Genomic DNA, 27,768 nt, shown 5'->3' on the forward strand with positions numbered 1-27,768 from the left:
TTTATTAGGGGCTCATACAACTCTTATCACAATCCATACATACATCAGTTGTGTAAAGCACATCTGTACATTCATTGCCCTCATCATTCTCAAAGCATTTGCTCTCCACTTAAGCCCTTGGCATGGGGTCTTCTTCATGCTGCCTCTCTTGATGAGCACGTTTGCCCATGGCTTTACATTCGCTTCCTTCAAACTGATGACTTTATCGAAATCTGGCTTGGCGGCATTGGCGTTGCCAATCAGCAGGTAGAAGGTGGCTCGGAGGAACAATGCTTCTACCATGTATTTTCCTCGAATATCCTTTTCTTTTGAGCATTCACTAATGATTTTATCATAGTTCTCCTTCCATATACTGTTGGGCTTTTAAATATCCAGAGTTCTTTCACTGCTAAAGCCTCCCCTTCTTGGTCTTTATCTTCATTAGACTTCTCCCCTTTCAGCATCGGCTGAGAAATGACCTCAGCCGTGAAAGATTTGATAAACTGATGTAAGATTTGGTAAACTGTGGAGATGGCATCAGAGGTCCATGATGCTTGTATTTCTCTTAGCCGAGAAGTTTAAGAACGTTGTCAGCTAGCAGCATGCTTTGTTGATTCGGGAACCTGGCTAATATACAGACAGCAGACACATCTCCTAAACATTCCTTCTTACTGCCTGGTTTCTCATGGGCTTTTGCATGTCTAAAGAGCACGTTCACATATTTGGGATTAAGTCAAACAGCTTTATACAATCTTCTGCCAGCTCTTTCCGTTTTTGCAGCTGCTCAAAGGCAGCAGCTCTGTTCTGATCAAATGTGGCAAGGTCAACGCTATTCCCTGGAGGGCACACACTGTGGCCTCGATAGAACATCGGATAGCTTGCTCTTATGTTCCTGCTTTAAAATATTTGTTGCCTCTGTTCTTGGCAGCTTGGGCTCTATCAAGAGAATTCTCTGCTTTGGCTTCAGGAGCCAGGTCCTTGCCTCCAGGAACCAGTTGCATGGCTTCAGGAACCAGATCCTTGGCTTCAGGAGCCAGGTCCATGGCTTCAACCAGGACCATGGCTTCAACCAGGTCCATGGCTTCAGCAAACAGGTTCTTGGCTTCATGAACCGGGTCCATGGCTTCAGGTACCAGGTCCAAGTAGAGAAAAAAACATATTAGTTTATTTTCAATTCTATGTGCTTTACAGAATATTAAGTGCATACTAGCTATTTCAAAACTGAGTGTGGTTTATGTGCCAGATAGTTGCCCAATAGAGATTCCAACAGCATTACTTCAATAAATAAAATCAGAAATCATGTTGTGATAGCAAAGAGAGAGGGGGGGGGACATCGAAAAGTGGCCATTACAGAACGTGGTGATAACAGATGAAGAAGGCTAAATGCACATGGAAGACATGGGGAGAAAGCGGGAAGCATGTTGTGACACAGACCACTGGTGGCACCAGCTAGAACGCGTGTGAACAACTGAACAAAAGGCCAATGTGCTCTGTCAGCCTTCACTGAAAGCACGTCCAAAAGAGGTCTTTCAAAGTGAATAAGGTTGCGGTATCTACAAAATGAGCTTCTGTGTAACCATTAGAAATAAACACATCTGTGCTATATACATAAGACATGTCAATGTATCAGATGAAAAAAACCAAGTTATAGCCTGTGACGAGGGTATCTTATCCTGTCTAAAGTAGAGAAAGAACTTGCCTTGGCATAGGAGAGAACCTTCAAGAAAGCTCTCCAGGGAAGAGGCCCAAGACAAGCAAAGAACTTCTCAAAAACAACAAAGGAGGAGGCCTTGCCCTGGCTGACCTAAAACATTCCACGCAGTCACAGTAGTCCAAACAATCTGGCCCTGGCACAATGACAGATGCATAAACTGATGGAACAGGATAAAACCCTAGAAATAAAAGTATCCATCTACGGGACACTGATTCATCAAAGGACTGAAGAACATTACATGGAAAAGAGCCACCTTTTTGGACTAACAGTGCTGGAAAGATTAGATTTTCATCCTTAAAAGAATGAAACAGGGTTCATACTTCCCACCCTGTGCACAAACGGAACCTACGATGAATTTGACACCAAAATGTAAACCCAGAGCTATAAGGATCATCAATGAGAAACTCGGGACAAACTTAAGGGTCCTATTGCATGGTATGGCCTACCAAATATAATAAAGGAAGCACCTGCAGGGGAAGACAAAAGAGATGACTGGGATCTATTCAAAATAAAACACTACTTACTAAAATCCATAGAATTCTGCAAAACCTCAATAAGACAAAGCAAATAATTCAATCAAAAGGTGGGCAAAGGACATGAACAGACAATTCACAAAGGTCTACACTCGAATGGGTAACAAACACACAAGGAAGTGCTCATGATCACTAGCCATTTGGGAGATGCAAATCAAAACTGATGAAATATCACCTTAAAACTGGAGCAATCACCCCATTTAAAACAAAACACAGAGAACAACAAATGTTGGGGAGGATGCAAGAGATTGGTATTATTATACACTGCTATTGGACTTGCAATATGTACAACCATTATGGAAAGCAATATGGCATTTCCTGAAACAACTAAGCACAGAAATAACATACAACCCAGCAATACTTCTGCTGGGCATATAATCCAAAGAAATAAGAGACAGAACACAAGCAGATGGATGCTTTCCCGTGTTCATTGCATCACAGTTTACAATAGCAAGAAACTGGAAATGGCCAAAAGGTTCATCAGTAGAAGAATAGATTAAACTCCAGAACATGCATACAATGGAATACTATGCATCCCTAAAAAATTGTGATGAAACCATGAAACAGCTCCTAGTATGGATGGACCTGGAAACCATTATGTTGAGTGAGGTTAGTCAATCACAAAAGGACAGATATTGTACAAGTCCACTACTATTATGATAAACAGCATGACGCAAGCAGGCTTCTGCTATCAAGTCAAATAATCTTCTTATCTGGTCTCCTAAGCAATGAAGCAAAGAGCCTGCCTGATGCCCATGAATCATAGCACCCTCTGTAGATCCATATCTTAAAAACAACGTTGACAGAGAAGACCTCACCTCAGCTGAGGTCAGTTTTCCAAGATGGGGGAAGAGAGAGTTACTGCCATACAACACTATGCTAAGGTCACCTGTGGTAGTTACATAATCTGGTGTCAGTTTGATGATTAAGAGTGAAGGGGTGGAGTCTAGTCTGTCAATCAGGTCATAGCCAATGAGGCCTCTGTGTGGGCATGGCCTTCTCTTGAGTATTCTGGGAACTCCTGTATTCCTCTTTGGAGGCAGGAGACACACTCTTTCTCTGCTCACTCACTACCAGAGAGACATTCTTTTTTTTTTTTTTTAAACAATTTATTAGGGGCCCATACAACTCTTATCACAGTCCATACATACACATACATCAATTGTATAAAGCACATCTGTACATTCTTTGCCCTAATCATTTTCTTTTTTTTTCTCCTCTTTTCTTTTTTTACATTTTATTAGGGACTCATACGACTCACAATCCATACATATACATACATCAATTGTATAGAGCACATCCATACATTCCCTTCCCCAATCATTCTCAAAGCATTTGCTCTCCACTTAAGCCTTTTGCATTGGGTCCTCTTTTTTTTTTCCCCTCCCTCCCCGCTCCCCCCACCCTCATGTGCCCTTGGTACTTTATACATCGTTATTTTGTCATATCTTGCCCTATCCGGAGTCTCCCTTCCCCCCCTTCTCTGCCGTCCCTCTCCCAGGGAGGAGGTCATGAGAGACATTCTTGTTGACAAGCCACATGGAGACAGGTTGATGGCAGTCAGAACCAAGGAGCTGAAGGAGCCATGTGGAGACCCCTGGCAGCCCTGAGCTGCCTCTAACTACAGCCACTAGATCCACAAGACTTTCCACCCACTGGCCTGTGATCTTCCTGCATTCGGCATCATTGCATGTGCTGTGTGAGTCTGAAGAGGAATTTATAGACTGGTACTGGACATATGGGCTAATATTGGATTTATGGGCTTGGCCTGGACTGGGCTGGGCTGCCTTCTTAATATGCAATTGTTCTTGTATGTAAAGCCCTTTATTATACACATGAGTGTCTATGAATTTGTTTCTTTAGTCTACCCAAACTAACACATCACCCCAAACCAACAGACACTTCTACAGGAGTGATAAGTGAAACTTACTGGAAATTCAAGTCAAGTTGGGGGAGGGACACATGTATGGCTTGAGGAAGGTGATTACATTTCTGTTGGGGGTGGGAAACCAGGAGGACAACCTCCCATTGAGATAAATGAATAAATAACAGTTAACAATACTTATATAGAACTTTGGTTTGCACCTCTAGCTTTGAGGATGTCCACTGAACGGTGGCCCAGGACTACCAATGGAATGCCTTCATTGCTTTCTTATGACATGTACTAATCTGGTTGGCATGGTTGTGCCTTTGTGAATGAGTGTTATTAGAAGTTTTGCCCTATCACTAACCCCCGATGTTTGTAAAGTGTCCAGCCACTTAAGAGTTTAATCTGTACAAGTCAACATTTCATATACTTCAGTCTGAAGCCAGCCAATACTTGTGTAATCTCCTTTTCTCAACCCTGTTTTCAATTCTACCCCAATGGCTAAATTAATGACACTATCAATAAAATTACCTTATACCCCAGAGGGATGATTTATAATGTTCTCTATCATAAAATGATAATGATGTCTCTAAAGTAAAAGAGCATTTATATATAAATATAAAGCATAGATATATGGATAGATTTGGGGTTCACACTTAATCTGAACCCCAATCTAAAAACAATAAGTTCTTTTGGCATGACCCTGTTCAGTACTCGTCCTCATAAAGAGACTACTGAAGATATGGGTGCTATAACAAAGTGTGATGAAGAAACCAGATGGTGCCCAGCTATCAGAAAGAATAATCAAGGCTGGTCTTAAAATTAACAGCCACCTAAGCACATCAGCCTGGGTAATCCAAGGAATTTAAATAATAAAATCCAAATCCGTAGGAGGGAATGGTATCAAAGCTTAAATTTGAATACTTGGGTTACAGAAGGCTACGGATGACAGGGCATGCCCAAAATCCGTTTGCAGGACCCACACACAGGTTCAGCTTCCAGCGAATCCCCTCTGCACATAGTCCAGGTTTGCTGTCAGACAGCGAGCACTGTGAGGTTGATTATGGCAGAGGCAGGTAGGTTACAATGTAACACCTTATCATTCGATTCCCTTTTGAGCCTTTTTATGGGTGTTTGCAGTTTTAATATTTTGTTTTCTTTTTTATTGAGTTTTTTCTAGTTTGATTAGTCATTGTTGTTGTTTTGTTTGCTTACTTCCTCTTCCTATTTTGTGTGATTGTCTCTATATAAAATCCAGAATAGGTAAAGCCATAGGAATAGTAATTAGAATTATAATGACTTTTTTTTCAATGAATGTGCTGTAAGCATCAGCTGTCTCTGGAAAATAGGGTGCTAGTGAGGAAAGAAGAGACTTACCATCTGCATTCTATATTGTTTTCATTATTTAAATTTTTGCTGAATTATTTTTAGAATTAACACACACTATTTCAAGAATAAATTGAAAACAAATCATAAGGTTCAAGAAAATGTAGACCAGCAACCAGGTGTTCCTTACACAGAGCTGGTGTGCTAATGAGATACTAATGCTTGGCCTTTGGATGACCCATTAGGAAAGTCTAAAGTCTAAAATTTGCATACCTCCACCCTTATCAGTCCTTTAGTTCTTCCTTCCAAGAGACAGAATTAGGCCCGAACTCTTAGGACTGTCAAGAGTTCATATTAATATCTTAGTAATGCAAAAAGTACACCATTTTAAAATATATTAACAATGATGAACATTTATCAGACAGAACTAGGGTGAATTCAGCACGGCCAACCACCATACTTTGTGCGAGAGACTGCATCACAGAACCAGAGTGCGGTGTGGAAGAGAGAGCTCAGCATGCTGAGTGCAAGCGAGGAAGAGGAAGGGGTCTTGGCAACCAGACGCCTAACAACCTACACCTAACCCCTCTGCTCCCCTGCCTTTTTCCTTCTTTTTAATCATTTTACTGGGGGCTCGTACAACTCATCACAATCCATACATCCATCCATTGTGTCATGCACATTTGTCCATTTGTTGCCATCATCATTCTCAAAACATTTGCTTTCCACTTGAGCCCTTGGTATCAGCTCCTCATTTTCCCCTCCCTCCCCACTCCCTCCTCCCTCATTAGCCCTTGATAATTTATCAATTATTATTTTGTCATATCTTACACTGTCTGACGTCTCCCTTCACCCACTTTTCTGTTGTCCATCCCCCAGGGAGGAGGTTATATGTAGATCCTTGTAATTGGTTCCCCCTTTCCACCCCACCCTCCCTTATCTACTCTTAAGCTCATTTAGGAATTAGAAGACATTTGATGAAAACTATGTTCCCCCACTAGGAAATACGTTCCAAGAGAGCAGGAGCTTTGTTCTGTACCCACCCTGCAGTATCCCCAGTTCCTATGCCCCTGCCTGGAACTGTCCGCATTCAATCTGCATGTGCTGAACAAACAAAGGAGAGCGACTTCTGGCTGTCCCAAGAGAGTCATTCCAGAGTGATGAGTAGCATCCTGTGTAGCCAGGTGGCTAAGAATCCCTGGTACAAGCAGAAGCCTGGTACAAGCAAGCATAAGCTACTTACTCTTCTTTGTATAGTTCTCTATCTTTTTCTTGAGCCAAGGTGCCACGTTATCACAGAGATCCTCCAGTACCTTCAGATCATCTTCACGTACTAGATCTTGTTTCTCTAGATGCGCCAGGAAACTGAGTGAGGTCTGCAAGAAAACCGATGGAGTCACATTTACTTGTTGGCTGGTCAGTCATCCTTGAATACATATCACCTGCGTGGGCACTCAGTGCCAGGTTCTGGTTCTAGCATCTGACCTCAAGTTGTTTAAGTGTGGAGGAAAGGACCATTGCCAAATCTCTACCCATTCCACATCAATCCCACACTCACCAAGCACCAAGTACAGAGCACGTCCCATAGCCCCAGAACAGTGCTTTCTGTACATTGGCCTTACAACAATGCTCAAGTAAATGTGATGATCACAATCCACATTTTGAAGATGAAATAAAAGAGTACAGAGAGGCTCGTTAATGTGTCCAAGGTCACAGAGCCAAGACTTGTCAGAGTCAGTACCACAACGCCAGCAATTCTGATGCCAAACCTGTCTTATTAGCCATTGAGCTAGACTACTCATGGCTGTATGTAATGTAACAGATTAGCTAGGGTGCCAGCAAGAGGGGCCCACCAACACCAATGAATGGGAAGTGTTTTGAACAAAGTTTACCTCCAGTGTTATTCGCTCCCCACAGCTACTAAAACAACGTCTCACAAACTGGATGGCTCAAAACAACCCAATAGTATTTTCTCACTGTTCTGCCAGTTAAAAGTCAAGATCAGGATGGTACAAGGTCACTGTCCATCAAAAACAGGAGAGTGAATCCTTCCTTCCCTTTTCCTGGCTTCTGGAGTGGTCATCAAACTGGCATTCCTTGGCTTGTAGCTGCATCACTCCAATATCTGCCATAATCATCACTCAGCATTCTGCCTGTGTTTCTTTTTTATTTCCTCTCTCAAACTTTGTAGTATGCATCAGGTGGGAGTTTACACATCAGACCATCATTTTTGCACTCAACAACATAAACAACTTCTCACGCCTCCCAATAGCTTGCCCTGTTTTCCACCCTCGTTTTTCCCCTTTCTTCTATCTCCCACTCTATAGGATGTGAGCTTCCCTTTCACCAAGTTAACAACTGGCTGCCGCTAGCCCAGTGGTTCTCAATCTGTGGGTCGTGACCCCTTGGAGGTCGAACAACCCTTTCCCAGGGGTTGCCCAATTCATAACAATAGCAAACTTACAGTTATGAAGTAGCAACGAAAATAATTTTATGGTTGGGGGTCACCACCACATGAGGAACTATCTTAAAGGGTCATGGCATGAGCAAGGTTGGGAACCCCTACCCTAGCCTATGGTTCCTCCCTTCCCCTTCTACGCTGGTCACCATCAAAGTCTGTTTCTTTTGGTATAAAACCCTTCCCTTGATGTTTTTTCCATAACCGTGGTCTCGTACGATAGTTTGCATTTGCCTAACGTCACTCAGCATAATGTCCTCTATGTCCTTCCATGTCAAGAGGTGCTTCACAGTTTCCTCGTTATCTCACTGTTTGTGTGCACCACAGTTTATGCATCAATTCTTCTACTAATGTGCATGTAGTTTGTGTTCACTTTCTTTAATTAAAATAGATTTATTGGTGCATAACTCACACACCCTACAGTCCAATAGTTCAGTGATATTAAGAAGAGTTGTGTAGTCATTACCACAATCAGTTTTAGAAATCTTTCTTCTCAGTCTATAGGAGAGCAATGGCCTGAACAGATTTGTTTTTAAATGGTAATTTGGCGGGTAGATTGAAGGTAGAAATGCAGTAGAGATTTAAAACTCTGGTGAAGAGAGGATCGAGCCCCTGTCTAGCTGTGGAAATGTCAAAGAAGCACTGGGTTTGAAAGTCTTTACTGAAGTATGATTTGGTGAACTTTGATGATTCATTGGAAGTGAGTAAAGACATGAAGAAAGAGTCAAAATTACTCCAACTGATGCTACCCCTCAACCACTCCCTCCTTCACAGCCCACTTTGCAGGTTTCACACGAGCATCACCATGGAAGCAACAGTCAGGAAATCAGATGGCATAGTGGGCAAATCTGCAGCAACAGGTCTCTCTAAAATGTTAAAAAGCAAAGATGGCACTTTGAGGACTCAGGTGCACGTGACCCAAGCCACAGTCCTTTGCACCGCCTCGTGTGCATTGGAAAGCTGGAAAGGGACTAAGGAAAAGGAAGAAACCCCAGTGCCCCTGAATTACAGTATTGGTGAGGAATACGGAATGAACAGTCGCAAAGAACAAACAAATCATGAAAGACGTGTCTATAATATTACTGAGAGGTGAGGATGGTAAGACTCAGTCTTCATATACCTTGGCCATGTGGCCAATAGGGATCAGACCTTGGAGAAGCATCATGCTTGGTAAAGTCACCAAAAAACGAGAAAGGCTCTCAACAAGATGGATTGGAACATTGTCTTCAGCAATGGCCTCAAACACAGCAGTGATTGTGAAGAGGGTACAGGACCACGTAGTGTTTTCTTTTGTTGTGCATGTTACGTGGGGCCATTCCAGTTCAGAATCAATTCAACAGGACCTAACACCAATTCAATGGCTGCGGCATGATAGCCAACCCAAGGCGTATATAAAAAGGAGAAAAAATAACTACTCATCTGCAGAATTCCTACCATGCGCCAGGTACTTTTGTAAGTACCAAACACGCTTTAACTGGCTGAGCCTTCACTACAATAGGAACTTGACCAAAGACAACTTGCTCCAGGGGGTGTCTTCAAAGTCACGCCACACTGTCCTTCATGGAGGCAGGGGAACTGAGGGGTACACACCTAACGTGAGATCCATTGGGTTTTCTGATGGATTTGGATGTAAGTGTATTGAAGAAAAATAATTTGTAGCTTAAGCTATTGCTGGATAGTGGCAAAAGTTCATGAAATAGGGAGACGTTCTGACTTGTAGATTTTGTTTAGCAAGTACTTGTGCGTGGGCAATAGAACGGGCAATGGAATTCTCCTCTTAGAAATCATAATTCAAATGATTAGGGCAAAGAATGTACAGATGTGCTTTATACAATTGATGTATGTATATGTATGGACTGTGATAAGAGTTGTATGAGCCCCTAATAAATTGTTTTTTTTTAAAAGAAATCATAATTCTTCTGAGTAGGCCCTCTTGGGTCCCTTGTGCCTTAAAAATAGGGATAGGATTATCTCAGGGCCTGAACATTCAGTGACTAAACTGGCGCTTTGCTCAGAAGTGCCCACACCTAGAAAATATTAGATCAGTGCCACCTTCACAGAGCACCTTTGTTTCCTACGAGGAGCTTGTCCTTCAAGCGAGAAGATGTGGAACAGAGTTTCAACACTTGTGTGGAATCATGAGCTGGGGAACAAGAGGTGGGGTCTCCAGTCGAAACCAGTGGCTTCTCACACTTCATTTCTACAGTGCCTGGGAGAAGAATGTCACTATTCTGTTACGCAGGTGACCTGGCTCATCTATGTAAGAAACCGGTTTGTGCTTACTGAAAATCTGTATTAGAGCTACAGAAGTGTGGTAAGGTCACTGGGGGCTACTGCCAATTGAAACCGCAAAGCAGGTTTCCCTTTCTCTCATTTTATTCATCCCCTCACTCAATGGAAAATTCATAGCATAATACAAAATTTGAAAGGCATCAGATAAAGAATAAATCTTCCTCTCTGATTCTCATCTACCAATTCCTTTCCCCAGAAGCCACCACTGTTCCCAGAAATTTAGTATCCTTCCAGAAATATTTTCTTAACTAGGTAACTGGGTGTGTGCTGATGTGTTCAAACAAAACCCAGTGCTGATAAGCCAATGATGATTCACAGTGTGCCAGCCTGTTTTCAACGTTGTCTTTCTCCCTGGGGGCGTCTGGAGGTTTAGAACCCCCAACCTTCTGATAAAGCGAGTGCTTTCATCACGGTGTCACCAGCGCTCCAAACCAGGAGTCCAGAATGCCTTTCAACAAAGGCCAAGGCGGGCCTATAGAGCCTTAACTGATTTCTCTCCTTGTCTGACCAAACCAGGAGCTGTTCCGCAGAAATTCTTGGAACAGGTAGGCGAACAAGAAGGAAAAGAAGTGTGGGTGCCTCCCACCGGCAGCCCCAGCCCACCAACAGCCTGGGCAGGGGACCTTGTAGGAGAGAGGAAGGAGGGAGGAAGATTCGCCCAGAGCTGGTCAGGTGGGCAAAGGGCCAAAGGGAATTTCCCAAACTGGAATGAAAATGATCTCTCTGAACCTTAAAATAGAAATGTTTTTATGAAAGTCTTTTTCTGTTGTTCTGGTAAAAAGAAATTCCTGTCTCCACAGCAAACTACCATAAGGAAGAAAAGAAAGAAGTCATGATTCCTAAACTATGGTTGGAAATCCACTTTCCTTTGTAAAGTTTTCGTTAAATTTTGAGTAAATGGCGCGTGCACACGCGCGCACGCGCACACACACACACAACATTGCTCTAATTTAATAACATCACACACACACACACACACACACTACATTGCTCTAATTTAATAACATCACCCCGACCTGTATGAGGGAGTTTTTAGAAGCTTGTAGGAAAAAATCCATTCTTTTTTATTTTCATTTTCTCAAGAACGTTTCTGAAGTCCCCACATATTATCAGGAAGTGCTTGAAAGCTTTTCTGTTTGGTTTCTCTGCCAGAGAGCTAGCAGGTATGGGTGTGGCTCCTGTTTTGTCCAAGAGTCTCTGTCGATGACCCTGCAGAGAAGTGACGTCCTGACAGGTCTCTGATCTCGGGTTGGGTGTGTAGGCAGCAAGCCTGCTTGTACGTAAGGGACGCTGGTCCGGGTCCTCCTCCAACAGCTGGTGTATCATTCATTTCTGTGATCAAGTACCTGGCCATTTCAATTCATGCAAACTCATTAAGCCTATAGAAACTCGTCTACATTGCTTTGAGACTGCAGTGTACACACTTCAGAAGCCTGCCTTGGTCACAAAGTCCAATAGAATCAGCCTGGGTTGTGATCGGAGCCACAGCCCTAACAATGGGAAGAAGGAGATTACCTTTGGAGTAAATCTCAGATCTTTTGGAATCCAAAAAGGAAGTGTCCTTTCCCTGCATGTGACCAGGCAATACCACAGTCCCCGATCGCAGGGAAACACCGTGGTCTCTCCGCCACTGTAAGCAAAGCATGCAAAATCGTGTGGGTAGGGACCCAGTATGGCCGAAGCTGACGGTCTCCTTCACCCAGATGATTTGTCTTTTTGGTTTTGTCTTTACCCAGTTTAAGGTTTAATGAATGGGTTTCTATGAAATACATGTGAATTTAGGGTCTCTTTTTCCCCTGAACTGGGAGCCCTGATGGCGTAGTGGCTACACATTGCTCTGCTAACCACCAGTTCAGCAGTTCAAAACTTCCAGCCACTTCTTGGAAGAAAGAGGATGCACCCCCCACACACAAGCCTCCCCAATGAGTTAGAGGTTCAGAAGCCCCCAGGAGTAGTTCTACTCTACAGGGGGTTCAGAAGCCCCCAGGAGTAGTTCTACTCTACAGGGGGTTCAGAAGCCCCCAGGAGTAGTTCTACTCTACAGGGGGTTCAGAAGCCCCCAGGAGTAGTTCTACTCTACAGGGGGGCTATAAGTCAGAATTGACTCGATGGCAGTGATGCTCTTTGAATTGGTCTTGTTTTTTTAAATCTTCCCCCTGAAACATTGAACAGAGACAAGTGGACGGCACGGAGGCCTCCGATCAGGTAGCCAGACCACTGTGGGAAGCTGGGTCCCAGCCGGAAAACGGGCAAAGTGCACAAAGAACCGTTTAGTGGAAATAAAACACAAACAGCCTTGAACCCATGAAAAGATGATTAAAAAGATATCAATCACATAGATTCTTGAGAATGATCATTTAAAAACGAATTTGGCTGAGGGAGAACCGTTGGGCATGCTCTTGTGATGGTTAGTTGCTGGAAAGTTGATTCCAACTCACAAAACTGCTCCGTAGAGTTTCCTCTTTCCACTGAGCAGCTGGTGGGCTTAAATGTGGACCTTTCAGTTAGACCCAATGCTTAACTCATTGCACCACTGGGACTCCTCACCGACCACGCGGATGTTCCTGTGGCCACAGTAACTTCAAGCCAAGGACTAGGTGCATGCGCAAACAACGAGGAAGAAACTCAGTCCCCAGCTAAAAGGAAGAACACAGAAGTAGACTAAGCGTGTGGCCAGAGAAGGTTCATTTATGCAACAGAACCAGAGGAAACAACACAGGCGACTGATACTTACAAAAGTCAGGCCAGCACTCACGTCCAGAAGACGACAAGGCACTCTGACCTAGGGTAGAGCACCCGGAGTTTTCTGGAGTGGCTGAGAGAATGCAATGTCTTCATCTCGGTATTTTCTTCAAATTTTATAATTCATTAAGATATATGTTTGTTTTGTATCACTTTCTATACCTGAGTTTTTGGTTTCTCAATCTGGCCTGAACCCTGTCAGTGCACAGCTGCAGCCACTGTTGGATGATCTTAAGCAAGAATTTTACTTGCATGTGATATCAATTAAATTGTTTGAGCATTCTGTTGGGTCACCTTTCTTTGAAATGGGTACAAACATGGATCTCCTCCAGTCAGATGGCCAAGTACCCGTCTTTCCCATTTCCTGGCATAGACGAGTGAGGGCTTCCAGCACTTCATCAGCTTGTTGAACCATTTCACGTGGTGTTCCATCAATGCCTGGAGCTTTGTTTTTGGCTAATGCTTTCAGCGCACCTTGGATTTCCTTTAGCACCATTGGTTCTTGCTCATATGCTCATTCTCCTGAGGTAGAATGTCAACATTCTTTTCGGGACAGTGACTCTGCGTATTCTTTCCATCTTCTTTTGGTATTTCTTACATCATTCAATATTTTGCCCATAGAATCTTTCGATATTGCAACTCAAGGCTTGGCTTTTTTCTTGAGTTCTTTCAGTTTAAGATATGCTGAGTTTCTTTTTATTTTCTAACTCTAGGTCTTTGAATATTGTGTTATAATATTTTTCTTTGTCTTCTCAAATTATCCTTTTAACTTTTCTGTTCAATTCTCTGACTTTATCATTTCTTCTATTTGTTTTAGCTACTCTACAATTAAGAACAAATTTCAGAGTCTCTTCTGACATCCACTTCGTTTGTTTGTTTTTTCTTTCTAATGACCTTTTGCTTTCTTTAGGAATGATTCTTGATGTCATCCCACGGCTCATCAGGTCATTTGTCATTAGTGTTCAATGCAGCAAATCTGTCCTTGAGATGCTCTCAAAATTCCAGTAGGAAAGACTCAAGGTCATATTTTGACTCTCATGGACTTAAATTTTAAGTTTCTTCAACTTCATCCTGAACTTACATATGAGCAATTAATAATGTCTTCCACAGACAGCTCCTGGCCTGGGTTTTATTTTGTTTGTTTGTTTAATAAATCATTTTATTGGAGGCTCTTACAATTCTTATAACAGTCCACACATCTATTGTGTCAAGCACATTTGTACTTATGTTGCCATCATTTCCAAAACATTTTCTTTCTACTTGAGCCCTTCTTATCAACTCATCTTTTTTCTCACCCTCCCCACTCTCCCACCCTCATGAACTCTTGATAATTTATAAATTATTTTTATTTTCATATATTACACCATCTGCTGTCTCCTTTCACCCACGTTTCTGTTACTTGTCCCTGATCATTGTGATCGGTCCCCCTTTGCTCTCCCTTCTCCCTCCACCTTCCCCCTATCCTCATTGTAGCGTTACTCTCATGATTGGTCCTGAGGGGGTTGACTGTCCTGGATTGTGTGTGTTGAGAGCACTTATCTGTACTAGTGCATATGCTCTTATCTAGCCAGATCTTCAAGATAGAACTAGAGTCATGATAGTGGGGTTGGGGGTGGTGACGCATTAAAGAAAACTAGAAGAATGTTGTGTGTTTCATTGGTGTTATGTTGCACCCTCGCTCCTCGTCTGAGTTTAGCTGCTGATATCGAGCTGCTCCATCATCTATTCCCACAGAAGCGCTCAATGTGTATTCTGTGTCTTCCATATAGAGAGGTCCACGTGTATAGTCACTGTTTGTGTTTTTGAAAAAAGATATTTAATTTAACAAGTAATCAATCTTGCAAAATTTGTATCATGTAATCTCCAGCTTCATTTCTATCATCAAGACTATATTTTCCAACTACTGTTTCTTCCTTTGTTTCCAACTTTTGAATTTCAGTTACCAATAATTATCAATACATACTGATTATATGCTTAATTCATTTCATAATAAAGACATTGAAAGAGTTCTTCAATTTCTTCATTACCAGCTTTAGTGGTTGATGCACAAATTTGAACACTATTTGGATAGATATTATCCTATCACAGGCACATTGTACTTCAAGATAGGTCTCAAAATGTTCTTTTTGACAATGATGCAATGCCAGTCCTCTTGATTGTGTCATTCCCAAAATTCATAGACCCTCATGTGTGTATAAGAGATTTATATAAAAGAATAATTGTATATTAAGAAAACATCCCAGTCCAGATCAAGTCCACAAGTCCAATACTAGCCCATATGTCCGATACCAGTCTGTAAATTCCTCTTCAAACTCACACAACACATGCAATGATGCCAAGTGCAGGAAGTTCACAGGCCAGTGGGTGGAAAGTCTTGTGGATCCAGTGGCTGTGGACACATGTGAGTGCTGGTGTGGGTCTCCACATGGCTCCACCAACTCCAGAGATCTAGCTTAGTTCCATGGGTCTTGTCAGCAGGAAGATGATGCAGAGAGAGATGAAGCAGAGACAATGCAGAGAGAGTCGAAACAGAGTGTGTCTGCCCTCCAGTGGGCTCTTTATCTCTTTCACACTTCCAAGTGAGGTCATCAAGCTGCAACCTAATTGACAGGCTAGACTCCACCCCTTCACAAGTTGACAGGAGATTATGTTACTGCCACAAACCACCCCTTGCCAACTTGACACTTTTACACAACTCTTTAGCCATATATAATTTTTAAACAAAACAATTGCAAAATCATATCTGTACCTAATAGGATAAAACTAAAATGCATACAATCAATATGTGCCAAAGCCTCATTTAAACATAATATTCTATAAGTGAACAATACAATAGTCTATGCCTAACAGTTCCAGCTAAGTAACACCTATACCTTCATCCTATAATCCTATGAGTATATTCCCCCACCTATGAAAGTTTGTAAGTCAACCACTTCATGCCTTTATCCGCCCCAATTTGGGTATCCAATATCTATACTGTCCACTTACATCAACCCAGTGCTCTGAGAAGACAATCATAATCTTTGATGTGAAGAATCTTCATTGCAGTTGGAATCTTGTATGTCCACATCGTTAAGCAAAGTCAAATCAGGACAGCCCGTCCATAAAGTCAGCAGCAATATGCATCAATTCACAGGCTCAAAAATCTTCTCTTTATCTGGTCAGGTTCTGGTCAGCTCGATGAGGGCTGCCTCACTTAGCCTCACCAGGGTGCCCACTGACTGCCTTGGCTTTAGACCATGTGCCCCATCACAAATTCTCAACAACCCTAACCCCCTGTGCTAGGTCATGAACTTCAGACCAGTCAACCTGTTCTCATCTTCTCCTGGTGAACCAAGTCCATGAGTGTCAGTGGCCAGATTCAACCCATCTCTTTATTGCTGCATTTCTCCACTTCCACACAACTGGATCCAGGTGGTCACCTAGCAAGCATTTCAGCCTGCCCACAGGTTCCCTTTAATGTTCAGTGCAAGAGAGGAGAGTTTCTTCATGATTTCAGATTGTTTCCAGCCTCTAGCACAAACCAATACTTCAAAATGCAAAAACACAAAGGGTCCTTTTTTTCCCCTTCAGCCTGTCAACAGCTCCCTAGGCAGGTCTCTTCACCTTCAAATGTCCTGAGCACTCAAGACACTGGGTGGGGCTTATCTTTTCATAACCTTCTTTGCAGGTGTGTCCTAAACCCATTTAAAGATTCTAATTTTCGGGGAGGGAGGGGGAAAAAAAGAGGACTTGATGCAAAGGGCTTGGGTGGAGAGCAGATGCTTTGAGAATGATTAGGGAAAAGAATGTACGGATGTGCTTTATACAATTGATGTATGTATATGTATGGATTGTGATAAGAGTAGTATGAGCCCCTAATAAAATGTAAAAAAAAGATTTTAATTCTAAGACTGAAGGCAAGGTTTACAAACTCTCTATTTTCATACTTCCCAATAATCATTTCTATCAATCATTATATCAATAATAAACAGAAGAAATCAGTATAAACAAACAGATAAGATTCTAAACTCAATTCTCAAAACAGTCAAGTTCAATCTTTATCTAACCTATCTTAATCCTTATCTAAACTATTCCCTTGATACAAAATATGGCCTTAGACATCTGACTGAATCAAGCCAGAGCCTGGCTTCCTGTTAGCCATTTTTACCTCTTGTCAGCCATTTTCATTAAGAAGTATAATCTCTGAGAAATTCAAGGAGCGATTTTGTCCCCTGAGCTCAAAATATACACTAATCACATTCATTGTTGCCATTTTGAACAAGAATAACCAAGACAACAAGGAAACAAGAAAATCAACATTTTAAATTGTCATATTCTTTCCAGACAACAACCCAGTAAACTGCATTGCCATATATGACCTCTGATTACCCAAAGAAGAACTACCTTGAGGCAGGAGTTAAAGTATCCATTCTCCATCTTCATGATTTGTTTCTCTAGTACCCCACTCCTGGTACCATAATGTGTACTTCTGGGTTGACTAGAGAAACAAATTCATAGACACTCATATGTGCATAAGAAAGAACTTTATAAAAAAGAGTAATTGTATATTAAGAAAACATCCCAGCCCAGTCCATATCAAATCCATAAGCTCAATATTAGCCCATATGTCCGATACCCGTCTATAAATTCCTCATCACACTCATGCAACACATGCTATAGCACATGTGTCTCATTTTACTTCCACAGAAACTTTGAAAGGGAGACAGTGCAAAGTCAACCCAAAAGGACACAATGGACTCCTTCAGAAACCTCAGCTAAAGTAGACAATGAATAAACAATTCTAACTGCCATTTTTCACTCTTCCTCATCTCCCTGTTGTGGCCCACACATGCCTGTATCACAAAACACCAAGGATCCCAAGAGCAGTTAGCCTTGACTGACAGGATAAACCAGTTGCCATCAAGTGATTGCTCCATAGGATTTTAATCTTTTGTTTGTTTGTTTGCTTACCATAGGGTTTTTAATGGATGATTTCTTTAGGAAGTAGATTGCCAGGACTTTCTTCCCAGGTGTCTCTGGGTGAACTACGCCCACCAACTTTTCAGAGAACAACCAAGCATGCTAACCATTGCACCACTCAGAGACTCAGGGCTGAGTGCTTACTCTGTGCAAATAAAGGTCCTGTGCTAATGCTTTATGCACATCATTTCCTTTAATCCTTCCAACCAAAAGGAAGAAGAACAGTGCTCTACAATTTGGCAGTGGAGAAAGGTCCAATCATTTGCACCATGGGCATGAGATTAGCAGCAGAGCCGGGATGGAATCCTGGCCCATCTTTCAACTAGAGTTGGCTTTCCTAGCTATACTGTGTGCAATGGTAAAATAATACTCATAAGTCTTTCTGAAACCCCCTCCCAGTCCCCACTGAAGGACCCATGAAGGCAGTGCCTACCCAACCTTCTCTCTGTATGGCCCACTCACCATCTCAGTCTTTGGAAACACGTCTGACAGGAGGAAGATCATGCTCCGTAAGGTCTGTGTGTCCATGTCTTCTGACAATTCATAGAGCAGTTTTCTAAGAATGCACCCAAAATGACAAATATAAGATCACACTTGTAGAGAGCATCACTGAAAAAGCAGCAAGTCCTGTTATAAACCCAACCCTGTGAGTACTGATGGAGGAATCCCACTTTAAAGAACCAAAAGTGAGAACTATAAACTTCCTCGTGGCTTCTTTAAATTAAAATAATACCAGACACCACAGAGGCAGCCCTTCTGTTCTAAGTCAAGTGCCACTGTCTCTCCCATTGGGCAGGCCTAAAACTGTGTTCCTTCCTCCCTCTGATGCCATGGTCTAAATTCAGGCTGACTTTATGGACAGACATTCAACAGGGAGGACCCAATCCGAACCCACCACTGGAACAAGCAGGGGCCCGCCTGACAATCAGGAGAAGGGAACGTTTCAGTCACGCACAAACACCACTACCTGCCAGCAAAAGGGCTTCAGATGGCCGCTATCCATTACCATTGAGTCGATTCCAACTTCCAGAGAGTGGAATGGAAATAAATGATGGTTTCCAGAATTCATTATTTCTATTGGTGACCAAGTATAGCTCAGGTTCTAGGAACTGGTTCCAAGCATGTAGTGTTTTACTCCTCAGAGCCATGTCTACACTACACTTCCAATACTCCTCCTTGCAAGTTTCTCTGGCACAGGCATTCCGTCAGAGAGCAATAGAAAACAGTGTTACTCAAGGTCTGCCCCCTCATAGCCTAGTGCCTATATTTTACCTCTTTGGGCAAAATGCCTATATTCTGCTTCATTGGGGGTGCTGTGGGTTAAACACTGGGCTGCTAATCACAAGGTCAGTACCGGCAACTGCAGCATGAGAGAGAGAGTTGAGACAATCTGCACCCACAAAGATGTATAGTCTCGAACACCCTAACCCTATAATGCCAAGTGTGATGTTTTCATAACATTTAATTAAATGTATATATTGATAACTATGAAAGTAAAGAATAAAAACCAAAAAAATTCCTGAAATTAAAAATCCAGGCATTATAGGGCTAAGGAGCAGTTCCACTCTGCCCCTAAGATCGCTCAGAGTTTACATTGACTTGATGGAAGGGAGTCAGGTTTTTGGTTTGGGGTGGAGTTTCTTCCACCCAAAAGTGTATTTTTAAAAATCTGTAACTGAACATCACAGGAATGCTATCTTTTCTTTCTTTATTTTTATTTTCATAAAACAGGGATGCTCTCTCTCTCTCCCACCCTCAGCCACATCTTTTCTGTTTTGCACATTTCATTCAAATATGCATGAACTTCTTAAAATTCCTGGAGGAATATGGCAACATCAGCGAGTCCATGAAGGAAGAACCGAGAGCGTAAGCAAACTCCCTGCCATCAAGTCAGTGTTGACTCCTAGCGACCCCACCTGTGAAGAGCAAATCACAGGGTTCCACTCGCTGGTTTTTCCTAAGTAGGTTGCCAGACCTTTCGTATGAGGTTCCTCTGGGTGGGCTCCAAAGGCCTACCATATCATTAATATGTTAACACTTTGCACTACTCGGAGAATCCATGAACAGTGTCCTGTCCACTGCCATCAAGTTGATTCTGACTCATAGTGACCCTAAAGTATGGGAAACAGAAGGGGGAAGAGAGCGGGGAAACTCTCAACATCCGTCCAGTAAGGAGTCTGGGAGGCCAGGGCTCCAGTGGAGGGAACCTTCACGTTAGTAAGTTGCAGATACCTTCCAGTCACATTCTAAGTGAAAGTCATTCCCCTCAATGTCACCCCAGAATAATGCTAATTTCAAGGTGCTGCTTTCAAACACATGGTTGCTCACTATCCCCTTGAAGGTCAACTGCTTGAAGGCTATCTGACTGAAGGTTGTCTGCCATCCGAAGCAATCGGATCCTATTGTCTGTCCCACCTTATGTAGGACCCACTCCCTTCTGTTGAGGACCACAGATTGTTCCCCTGGAGAAGAGCACAAAGACCCCTAAAGTCAGGCCAGCTCAGAAGCACTCAGGTTAGGTTTCCCTCTTGACTCTAGAACCCACCCATCTGGTGATGTCTGTACCTTCCTGTCACATGTAGGCCTCTAGGGCCTCCCTTTCCTGTTGTGTGTTTATCCCTAGTTCATCCCGCTTCTGCCTCTCATACAACCCCTTCTTGTTACGTATACTCTTTTTCCACTTGCCTGCCCGAGATTATACAAACTCATGAGAATACATTGCAAGCTCTCTCTCTGCTTGGAGCTGGTTCCTGGAGCCATGGTGGAGATGGAAGTGAACCCTTGCATGCTTTGCCTTGTCTGTCTGTTTAATTTACCCCTCAATTACACAACCACCCCTGGACCCTTTCCGTGTGGAGGCTGGTCCCCCACACTAAAGGACAGGGTGCCCCCATCTGGTGTCCAAGTCTGTAAACCGAAACCGAAACCAACTGCCGCGTCTCTCAAGAAGAGGCTGGTGTATGGAAACCACCGACTGATTTGTTTATCAATTACGTTGCCCTTCTCCTGAGCGCCTTCAAACTCTACCATTAAGGCTGTAAAAACCAAAAAGGCAGACTCACTGCCAAAGTGACCCCCTGTGGGTTTTCCACGACTGTAATGTTTCCAGGAGAAGAAAGCTCAGTCTTCCTCCAGGGGGCTGCTGGTGGCTTCAAACTGCAGACCATGTGTGCTGCAGCCTAACGCATAAGCACCAGGGCACCTCATGTAAATCTTTAGGGAAGTAGAAAGCCTGTCTTTCTCCCAGGGGACGGCTGCTGGATTTGAACCGCTGATCTTGCGGTTAACAGCCCATTTCTTAACCTACTATGCCACTAGGGCTCCTTTCTCACTTGAGAGGCTGATAAACAAGAAGAGCAGCAGATTCTGCTAGGCTTAGGGGAACTTCACAAAGGGAACGATGTTACAAACAGATATAGCTGAAAGGTTGGTGACTCAAATCTACCCAGCGGCCCTATGAGGGCCAAGCTTGACAATCTGCTTCTGAAAGCCTCGAATACCTTCCAGAGAGCTGCATCTCTGCAGCGAAAGTAACTGAGTTAACAACAATAATTGTATGGTTACACTTCGGAAAAGCTTCCAAAGGGAAGAACCTTCAGGCCCAGAACTCCCCTCCCGACCTCCCATCTCATTAGCACAGGAAGTCAAAGCATTTCCCAGGGACACACTGCCAAGCAGCTAGGTGGTAGGCAATCAGATCTTAATCCCAGTTTCCTTTCAAAACACGGTGGCCTGAATGAAGGCTGGGTGTTTCCAGTATGAAACAGGAAGGGAGATGGAACGCCCTCCTGTCCTGATGACAGAGCCCCCATGTACCTGAAAGGAGAGATCCTCCCCGGGGTGGACTGCGAGGCCTGCACTTGCTTCGGGCGGTACTGGAGATGCTGCAGCAGCGACTTCTGCCTAATGATGTAGAGGAGCTCCATCAGGAGGACAGGGTCCTCCTCGGTCAGCTGCTCCTCCTCCAGCAGCTGCTCAAAAATCTCCAGGGCCGAGCCGGCCTTCTCCAGCTTCTTGTGGGGCAGCATGTCTCGACAGAGAAACTTCAGAGCCTCCACCTCTTTGGTCCCCAGGGATGTGTCAATCCTCAGAAGCTTCTTGCGAAAATCCATGATGTGAATTTCCTCCAAACGGGTGTCCAGATCTTAACTTCGAAATGTCATGGCCAGCTTGGGAGAGACAGAAGAGTTGGGCAGAAAGTGGAGAGAGTAAGAAACAGAATATATCCCAACTTCCGGGCCCTTCCCTCACCCCTGGCAGCAGCCTCTGTACCCAGTATAAGACTTTACTGGAAGTGCTAAAAAAAGAAAAAGTTTTTATAAGGCTGCTTCAACTACCAGCAGCCTAGTAATGTCCACCTCAACACAAGTTTGTATGTTACCCTTTAGGAGGTGTGGGGGGAAATTTTTATTGGAGCTCAACTTACCCTGATTTCTCTCAGATCAAAATGTCCCCCATCGGAGCTAGTCTAGAAGGAGGGAGGAGCCTGATATGACTCAGGCTTGGCAGCCCCACCCGAGTTCACAGGCCTAGTGGCAGAAATCGCTCCTGGATTTCTGTTGAGAACTTTAGAAATAAGGCAACATGGAAGTTTAGTCTTCTGGAACATCTGTCAACCCAATGACAACGACATGTCATGAGGGTCGTTGTTCGTGACATCCTTAAGTTCAGATGACTAACTTTGAGCAGGGCTGTCGCTACCAGAAACAAGCCCCGATCCCAGACCCTGGAAGGGACGTTTCTTGATAGACAAAGTTGCCCAACCAGAATCAAACCGCAAAGCAAACCCTCTGCCTCTGGAGTTGATTCTCTCTCTGGGCAGTGCTTCAGGACACACGGTTCAGGGTAGGAAGGTACAAATTCCAGTCAGTGGTTCCACCTACCTGCTGTCTTCCCTACACTGAAATGTGTTTGAAGTAGAGGCACGTTGCCTTCACAGAGCTCCTTCATTTTCCAAGGACTTGAGGTGTAGATTCACTGGGCATGGCTTGGCTATTTTTAGGTATCAGAAAACTATTTCCAAAAGGAAGGTGAACATGCCAGACCCAAAAGCTCCATTGCCAAGACCCTCCAGGTCAGGTCACTAAACCCTGAAACCAAGCCTATTGCCATGGAGCTGATGTAGGCTCATTTTTTTCTTCTTTTTCCTACCCTGTCTGAATTTCTAGAATGCTATACAAGAGCATGTATCACTTCCGACGTTGAGGGAGGCAGCTGTTTACTGAGAAATCATCCATGGGGCCTGCCCTTCACTTATCCCCAAGGTCAAACGACGGGTTCTTGGAGACAAGAGCAGTCTCGGTTCTAAGGAGAATTCTGTTTTCCTGAAGAGTCTGTCCTGTCGCTTTACTAAAGCGGCCACGCGATGTCTCAGCGTGCAGATTCACACCTGCTGGTCCAGCGAGGGGCATGCTGGCGACACCCTTAATTTTGCTTTTCTTTTGACTTTCCTTCTTGTTTGGCAGATACCATGGCTCCCGCGAATGCCATGGCGACGCGGACATGTTTTCCCAAGTTTTATCATGTGCAGTACAAGAAAGGGCAGAGGCACGAGACCCACAAAGGAAAGGCATTCCTACCTTCTGCTCGAGTCCCGGTGATCGTCTGGAGGTAGATAGCACTCGGGGAAACTGGAATTCCGACCTGGTCCTCGGTGTCCTGTAAGTTCCCAGGAAGATCCTGGAAAGAGCATTTGCTCAGGAAGGGCACTCGAGACTTGTTACTGGCTGAATAAGTGAAACGCGGGATGTGGGTCTCATGTAACTGGATATTAATTTCCTGCTGATGTCATAGCTGTCCTTTCTCCTCCCCTCGGCCCGTGAGAGAAAACATGGCAAACAGTGGCCCCTAAAGGCAAATGAACGCATTTTTTCTCCGCTCAGGATTTCCCCAGGTAAAGCCACTCCTAGCACCTCTATAGGATGGAGTACGCCTCACTCACTGCCGAGGGTGGATTCCCACTCAGAACGACTCCATAGGTCAAGGTAGAAGTGCCCCTTGTTTAAATTCTTACCGAAATAAACAGCCTCAGCGTTCTGTTGGTGAGTTTGAACCGCTGACCTTGTGGTTAGCTGCTCACTAGAACTCCTATAGGATAGTGCTTCTGGACATCAGCAAAGCAAACCGCCATCTGGTCGGTTGCAACTCATAGATCCTGCGTATGCACAACAGAAGGAAGACGGCACGGTCCTGCGCCATACTTACCATGGTCCCTGTGCCCATTGTGGCTGCCACGGTGTCAATCGATCTCTTTAACCTCTCTAGAAACGAACTCTCTGGAAGTCACTAAGTGTCCTAGACTTTCCACCACCTTCTGTCCCCAACGTCACTTAACCTTTCAAATAAAACCCCCAAAGCTCATCTTAACCCTTTATTTTAAAAGATAAATCCGTGTATAAATAACAAAACAAAAATAACAAAAGAGGAGTTTAAGTTAGAAGCCAATATGAAAGTATTCCAAAGGACCTGATTTACGGTAGACAGAGCCGGGCGGAGCCTGGCCTGCACAACTGCGCGCCGTGGGGGGGCGTGGGGGGGAGCGGCCCCGGGCTCCAGGCTGCGAAGCCTCGGGCGGGGAGGGGGGCTCCGGGCTCCTGGGGAGGCGGGGCTCCGGGCTGGGAAGCCTCCCGGGGGCGGGGCTCCAGGCTGCGAAGCCTCCGGCGGGGAGGGGGGCTCCGGGCTCCTGGGGAGGCGGGGCTCCGGGCTGGGAAGCCTCCCGGGCGGAAAAGGCTCGGGGCTGCTAAGCCTCCAGCGGAGAGGGGCTCCGGGCTCCTGGGGAGGCGGGGCTCCGGGCTGGGAAGCCTCCCGGGGGCGGGGCTCCGGGCTGGGAAGCCTCCCGGGGAGGCGGGGCCTGGGAGGGGCCGCGGCGCGCGTGACTCTCAACCCGGCGGCTCCCAGTGCAGCAGCGGCAGCGGCAGCGTCCGCGGCGCCCGGCCCTTACACCCACGGGCGCATCCGAGAGACCCTCGGCGACGGCTACCGGGCCGACCTGCCCTCCAGGCTTGTTTCTTTTCTCCAACGAGGCGGTAAGTACCACCTGCAGTCATCTGCCAGGTGTCTTCTCTCTTTTTCCATGGAGAGTGTATGACGGGGCTGGATCTGTGCTGCCTTCAGCAGGTGCGAGCCGAGAAGATTTGCAATTTGCTCTTTGCCTTTCCCTATCCCTGGTCTCGATGCTGTGCTCTGTAGGCTCCGCTTTTTCCTGCCAGCGGTCAGAAAAAGCCTGTCGACCCCGGATGACATCAGATTGTGCAGGAATGTGTATCGGGATCCTGGGCTGCTACATTTTGTGTATCTTATTGTCGCACTTCATGGCGGCAAGTGTACTTGCTCGTGATGTTTGCTGTGACTCTGCAGCGCTCTTTGCTCAGAGTCGCCCGGTACCTTGCAGATACGGCGCTCTAGCAGTTTGTTCTGTTTCGTGAAGGAGGGAACCGGGCTGGTAGCTGCGTGTGGCGCCGGGAGCAAACGGTGCCGCTTCGGCGCCCCTTGTAACTCTGAAGTGTGTGATTGCCCTCCTTTCGCTTTTATTGTGCATTTCCCAAGTTCCCGAAAGGTGCTTTTCAGAGCGACGCCACCCCTCAGACCAAGCCACCAAATATGGCAGACGTATCCGCCCGTGCCCTGGTGCTGTTACATTGACAGCATCCGCGAGCTGCATGTCATGCAGGGCAGACCAAGTGTGGGCTCTGGCAGTGTTTCCACATTTGTGAATTCAGCCATGGCCACCTGTTGTATTCCACTGTGACACAATGTTTCGATGGGAAGTTGTAGTACTAAGATTTCTGCGTGTTGTTTTCCATTTAAGATTTCATGAAGAATACTTTGTAAAGGGGAGAAACTATACTATAGTGTAGTCTAGAACCGCTGTTTTATGGTCCCTTAAAGCTACTCATTTCGTGCTTGAACAAAACATGAAAACTAATTGGCACTCATAAGAAACATGTGAATGGGGTGTGAGGGGCGATGCTGGGAGAGTGGAGGGTGAGTGGGTTGGAAAGGGGTAACTGATTACAAGGATCCATATGTGACCTCCTCCCTGGGAGATGGACGGAAGAGAAGGGGGGGAGGGAGACTTCGATAGGGCAAGATATGACAAAATAACAATTTATAAATTATCAAGGGTTCATGAGGGAAGGGGGAGAGGGGAGGGAGGGGGGAAAAAAGAGAACCCGATGCAAAGGGCTTAAATGGATAGCAAATGCTTTGAAAATGATTAGGGCAAATAATGTACGGATGTGCGTTATACAATTGATGTATGTATATGTATGGGTTGAGATAAGAGTTGTATGAGCCCCTAATAAAATGTTAAAAAAAAAGAAACATTTGAATAACAACAGTAAATGCTAAACCAATGTAGAGGAAGGATTCTTGCTACTGAACACCAGCTAAAGTTCCTTAGGAAAGGCTCATCTACACTAGAACACGACATCATCTCATGAAACAACTTTAATGGAAGAATTGTTCAGTGGGTGGCCAAGAAGTGTAAGTGCCTGAGCAGAGCAAGCGTTCCTCGAAGGGCAGATAGAGCCTTGAATGACATGCTTTGTGAGAAATAGGCACTCATATATTTTCTTTGGCTGTAATTTTTCTCTCCTCCCTAGAACAAGATGTAATCAGTTTCTAATGTGATTCCGATCTGCTAGAAAATACCAAGAGAAGTTGGGGGGCGGGAGAAGTTGAGGGGACACATTCTGTTGTCCAATGGGCAACTTATTAGTCCATCTAGGTTTTTTAATTCTATACCTAGACACTGAATTCTTACAAATGGACAGCAAAAGATGTTTGCTTTTTAAAAAATCTCAAATCATAAGAATTTGAATTTGCAGTTCTGAATTTTGTTGGTAGGTGGATGTTACTTTCAAGGTCCTAGAATCCAAATAGCCCAGTCAGAACCCTGCAAGGAACCTAAATCCTAGAACAAAGTCATGCAGATGACCCATTTGTTAATATGCTTATTCACTAGGGTGCTAGTCTTCCTTTGTGTATGTGTGGATTCGCATTGCGTTGATTATTTATAGTGTTGATATCACTAGCTCATATTGGGAACCTGGTGTATGAGATTTGGTCCTTATGATAGATGGTTATTTTAAATGAATTGCTGTTGTGAATTAAGTGAAGGGATTTACTTCTCAGACCATCAAGTCTGCATTCAGCAGTTCAAACCACTCATCGGCCTCACTCCATGTTCTATCCCACTCCTTCCTCCCCTGATTTCTCTTTCTCTTACCGACCACCATCTTCCCTTTCACCCCAGTTCATACCTTCTAATCCTTTGCTTAATCTTTCTGCCCTTGCCATGCCTCCTTCGGGAACCTCCCAAGTCTGCTCTCTTTGATACGTAAGTCTTTGTCTTAGTTTTTATCCTTATAGAAGTAGTCTCATACAATATTTGACTTTTTAAATTGACTAATTTTACTCAGCACAATGTTCTCCAGGCCCATCCATGCCTTTGGGTGTTTTGTGATTTGATCATTGTCTTTATAGCGATGCATAATATTCCACTGGGTGCATTACCAAAGTTTCTTCATCCATTCTTCTACTCATGGGCATTTGGGCTGCTTCCGACTCCTTGCCATTGAGAACAGTGCTACAGGGAACGTGAGAGAGCGTATGTCTTCTATGTTATGAGTCTTACTTCATTAGCTTGTATGCCCCACCGATCCAATGGGATTGCTTAAGTGAATGTTATATCACTTTCCACAAAGATCACATACTTAATATGTGTATATTTAAAATACATGTGTATACTTAGTATATATGTATTTTAAAAATACATCTCACCGCCCTGTCATACAATGCAAATCTCTTTTTCTTTGGTCTTTTTATATGTATAGATGAAATTCTTGAAAGCAAAAAGGCATAAAGACTTACATTAGTCACTTGAATGTAAATT

At 44.1% G+C, this 27,768-nt stretch overlaps 1 protein-coding gene and 1 pseudogene across 3 annotated transcripts in view; both read right to left on the reverse strand.

Moving 5' to 3' along the window:
* Positions 1 to 24,332, reverse strand: part of CASP10 (caspase 10) — a 41,598-nt gene extending 17,266 nt beyond the window's left edge. The window contains exons 1-5 of one of the 3 annotated variants that reach the window (XM_075530003.1): positions 24,078 to 24,332; positions 23,453 to 23,552; positions 21,690 to 22,042; positions 18,336 to 18,429; positions 6,663 to 6,795 (exon numbers count right to left, since the gene is read on the reverse strand). In XM_075530003.1, the coding sequence (XP_075386118.1) occupies positions 6,663 to 6,795; positions 18,336 to 18,429; positions 21,690 to 21,985 (523 nt within the window). In that variant the 5' untranslated portion in view covers positions 21,986 to 22,042; positions 23,453 to 23,552; positions 24,078 to 24,332. Of the gene's footprint in view, positions 1 to 6,662; positions 6,796 to 18,335; positions 18,430 to 21,689; positions 22,043 to 22,299; positions 22,352 to 23,452; positions 23,627 to 24,077 lie in introns of those variants that run through there. The other 2 variants (XM_075530002.1, XM_075530004.1) reach the window with 2 other exon arrangements.
* On the reverse strand, positions 13 to 1,100 carry LOC142424715 (mitochondrial import receptor subunit TOM70 pseudogene; annotated as a pseudogene).
* Positions 24,333 to 27,768: the final 3,436 nt, after the last annotated feature.

This window comes from Tenrec ecaudatus, chromosome 13, assembly GCF_050624435.1.
Source record: "Tenrec ecaudatus isolate mTenEca1 chromosome 13, mTenEca1.hap1, whole genome shotgun sequence".
Taxonomy (NCBI): domain Eukaryota; kingdom Metazoa; phylum Chordata; class Mammalia; order Afrosoricida; family Tenrecidae; genus Tenrec; species Tenrec ecaudatus.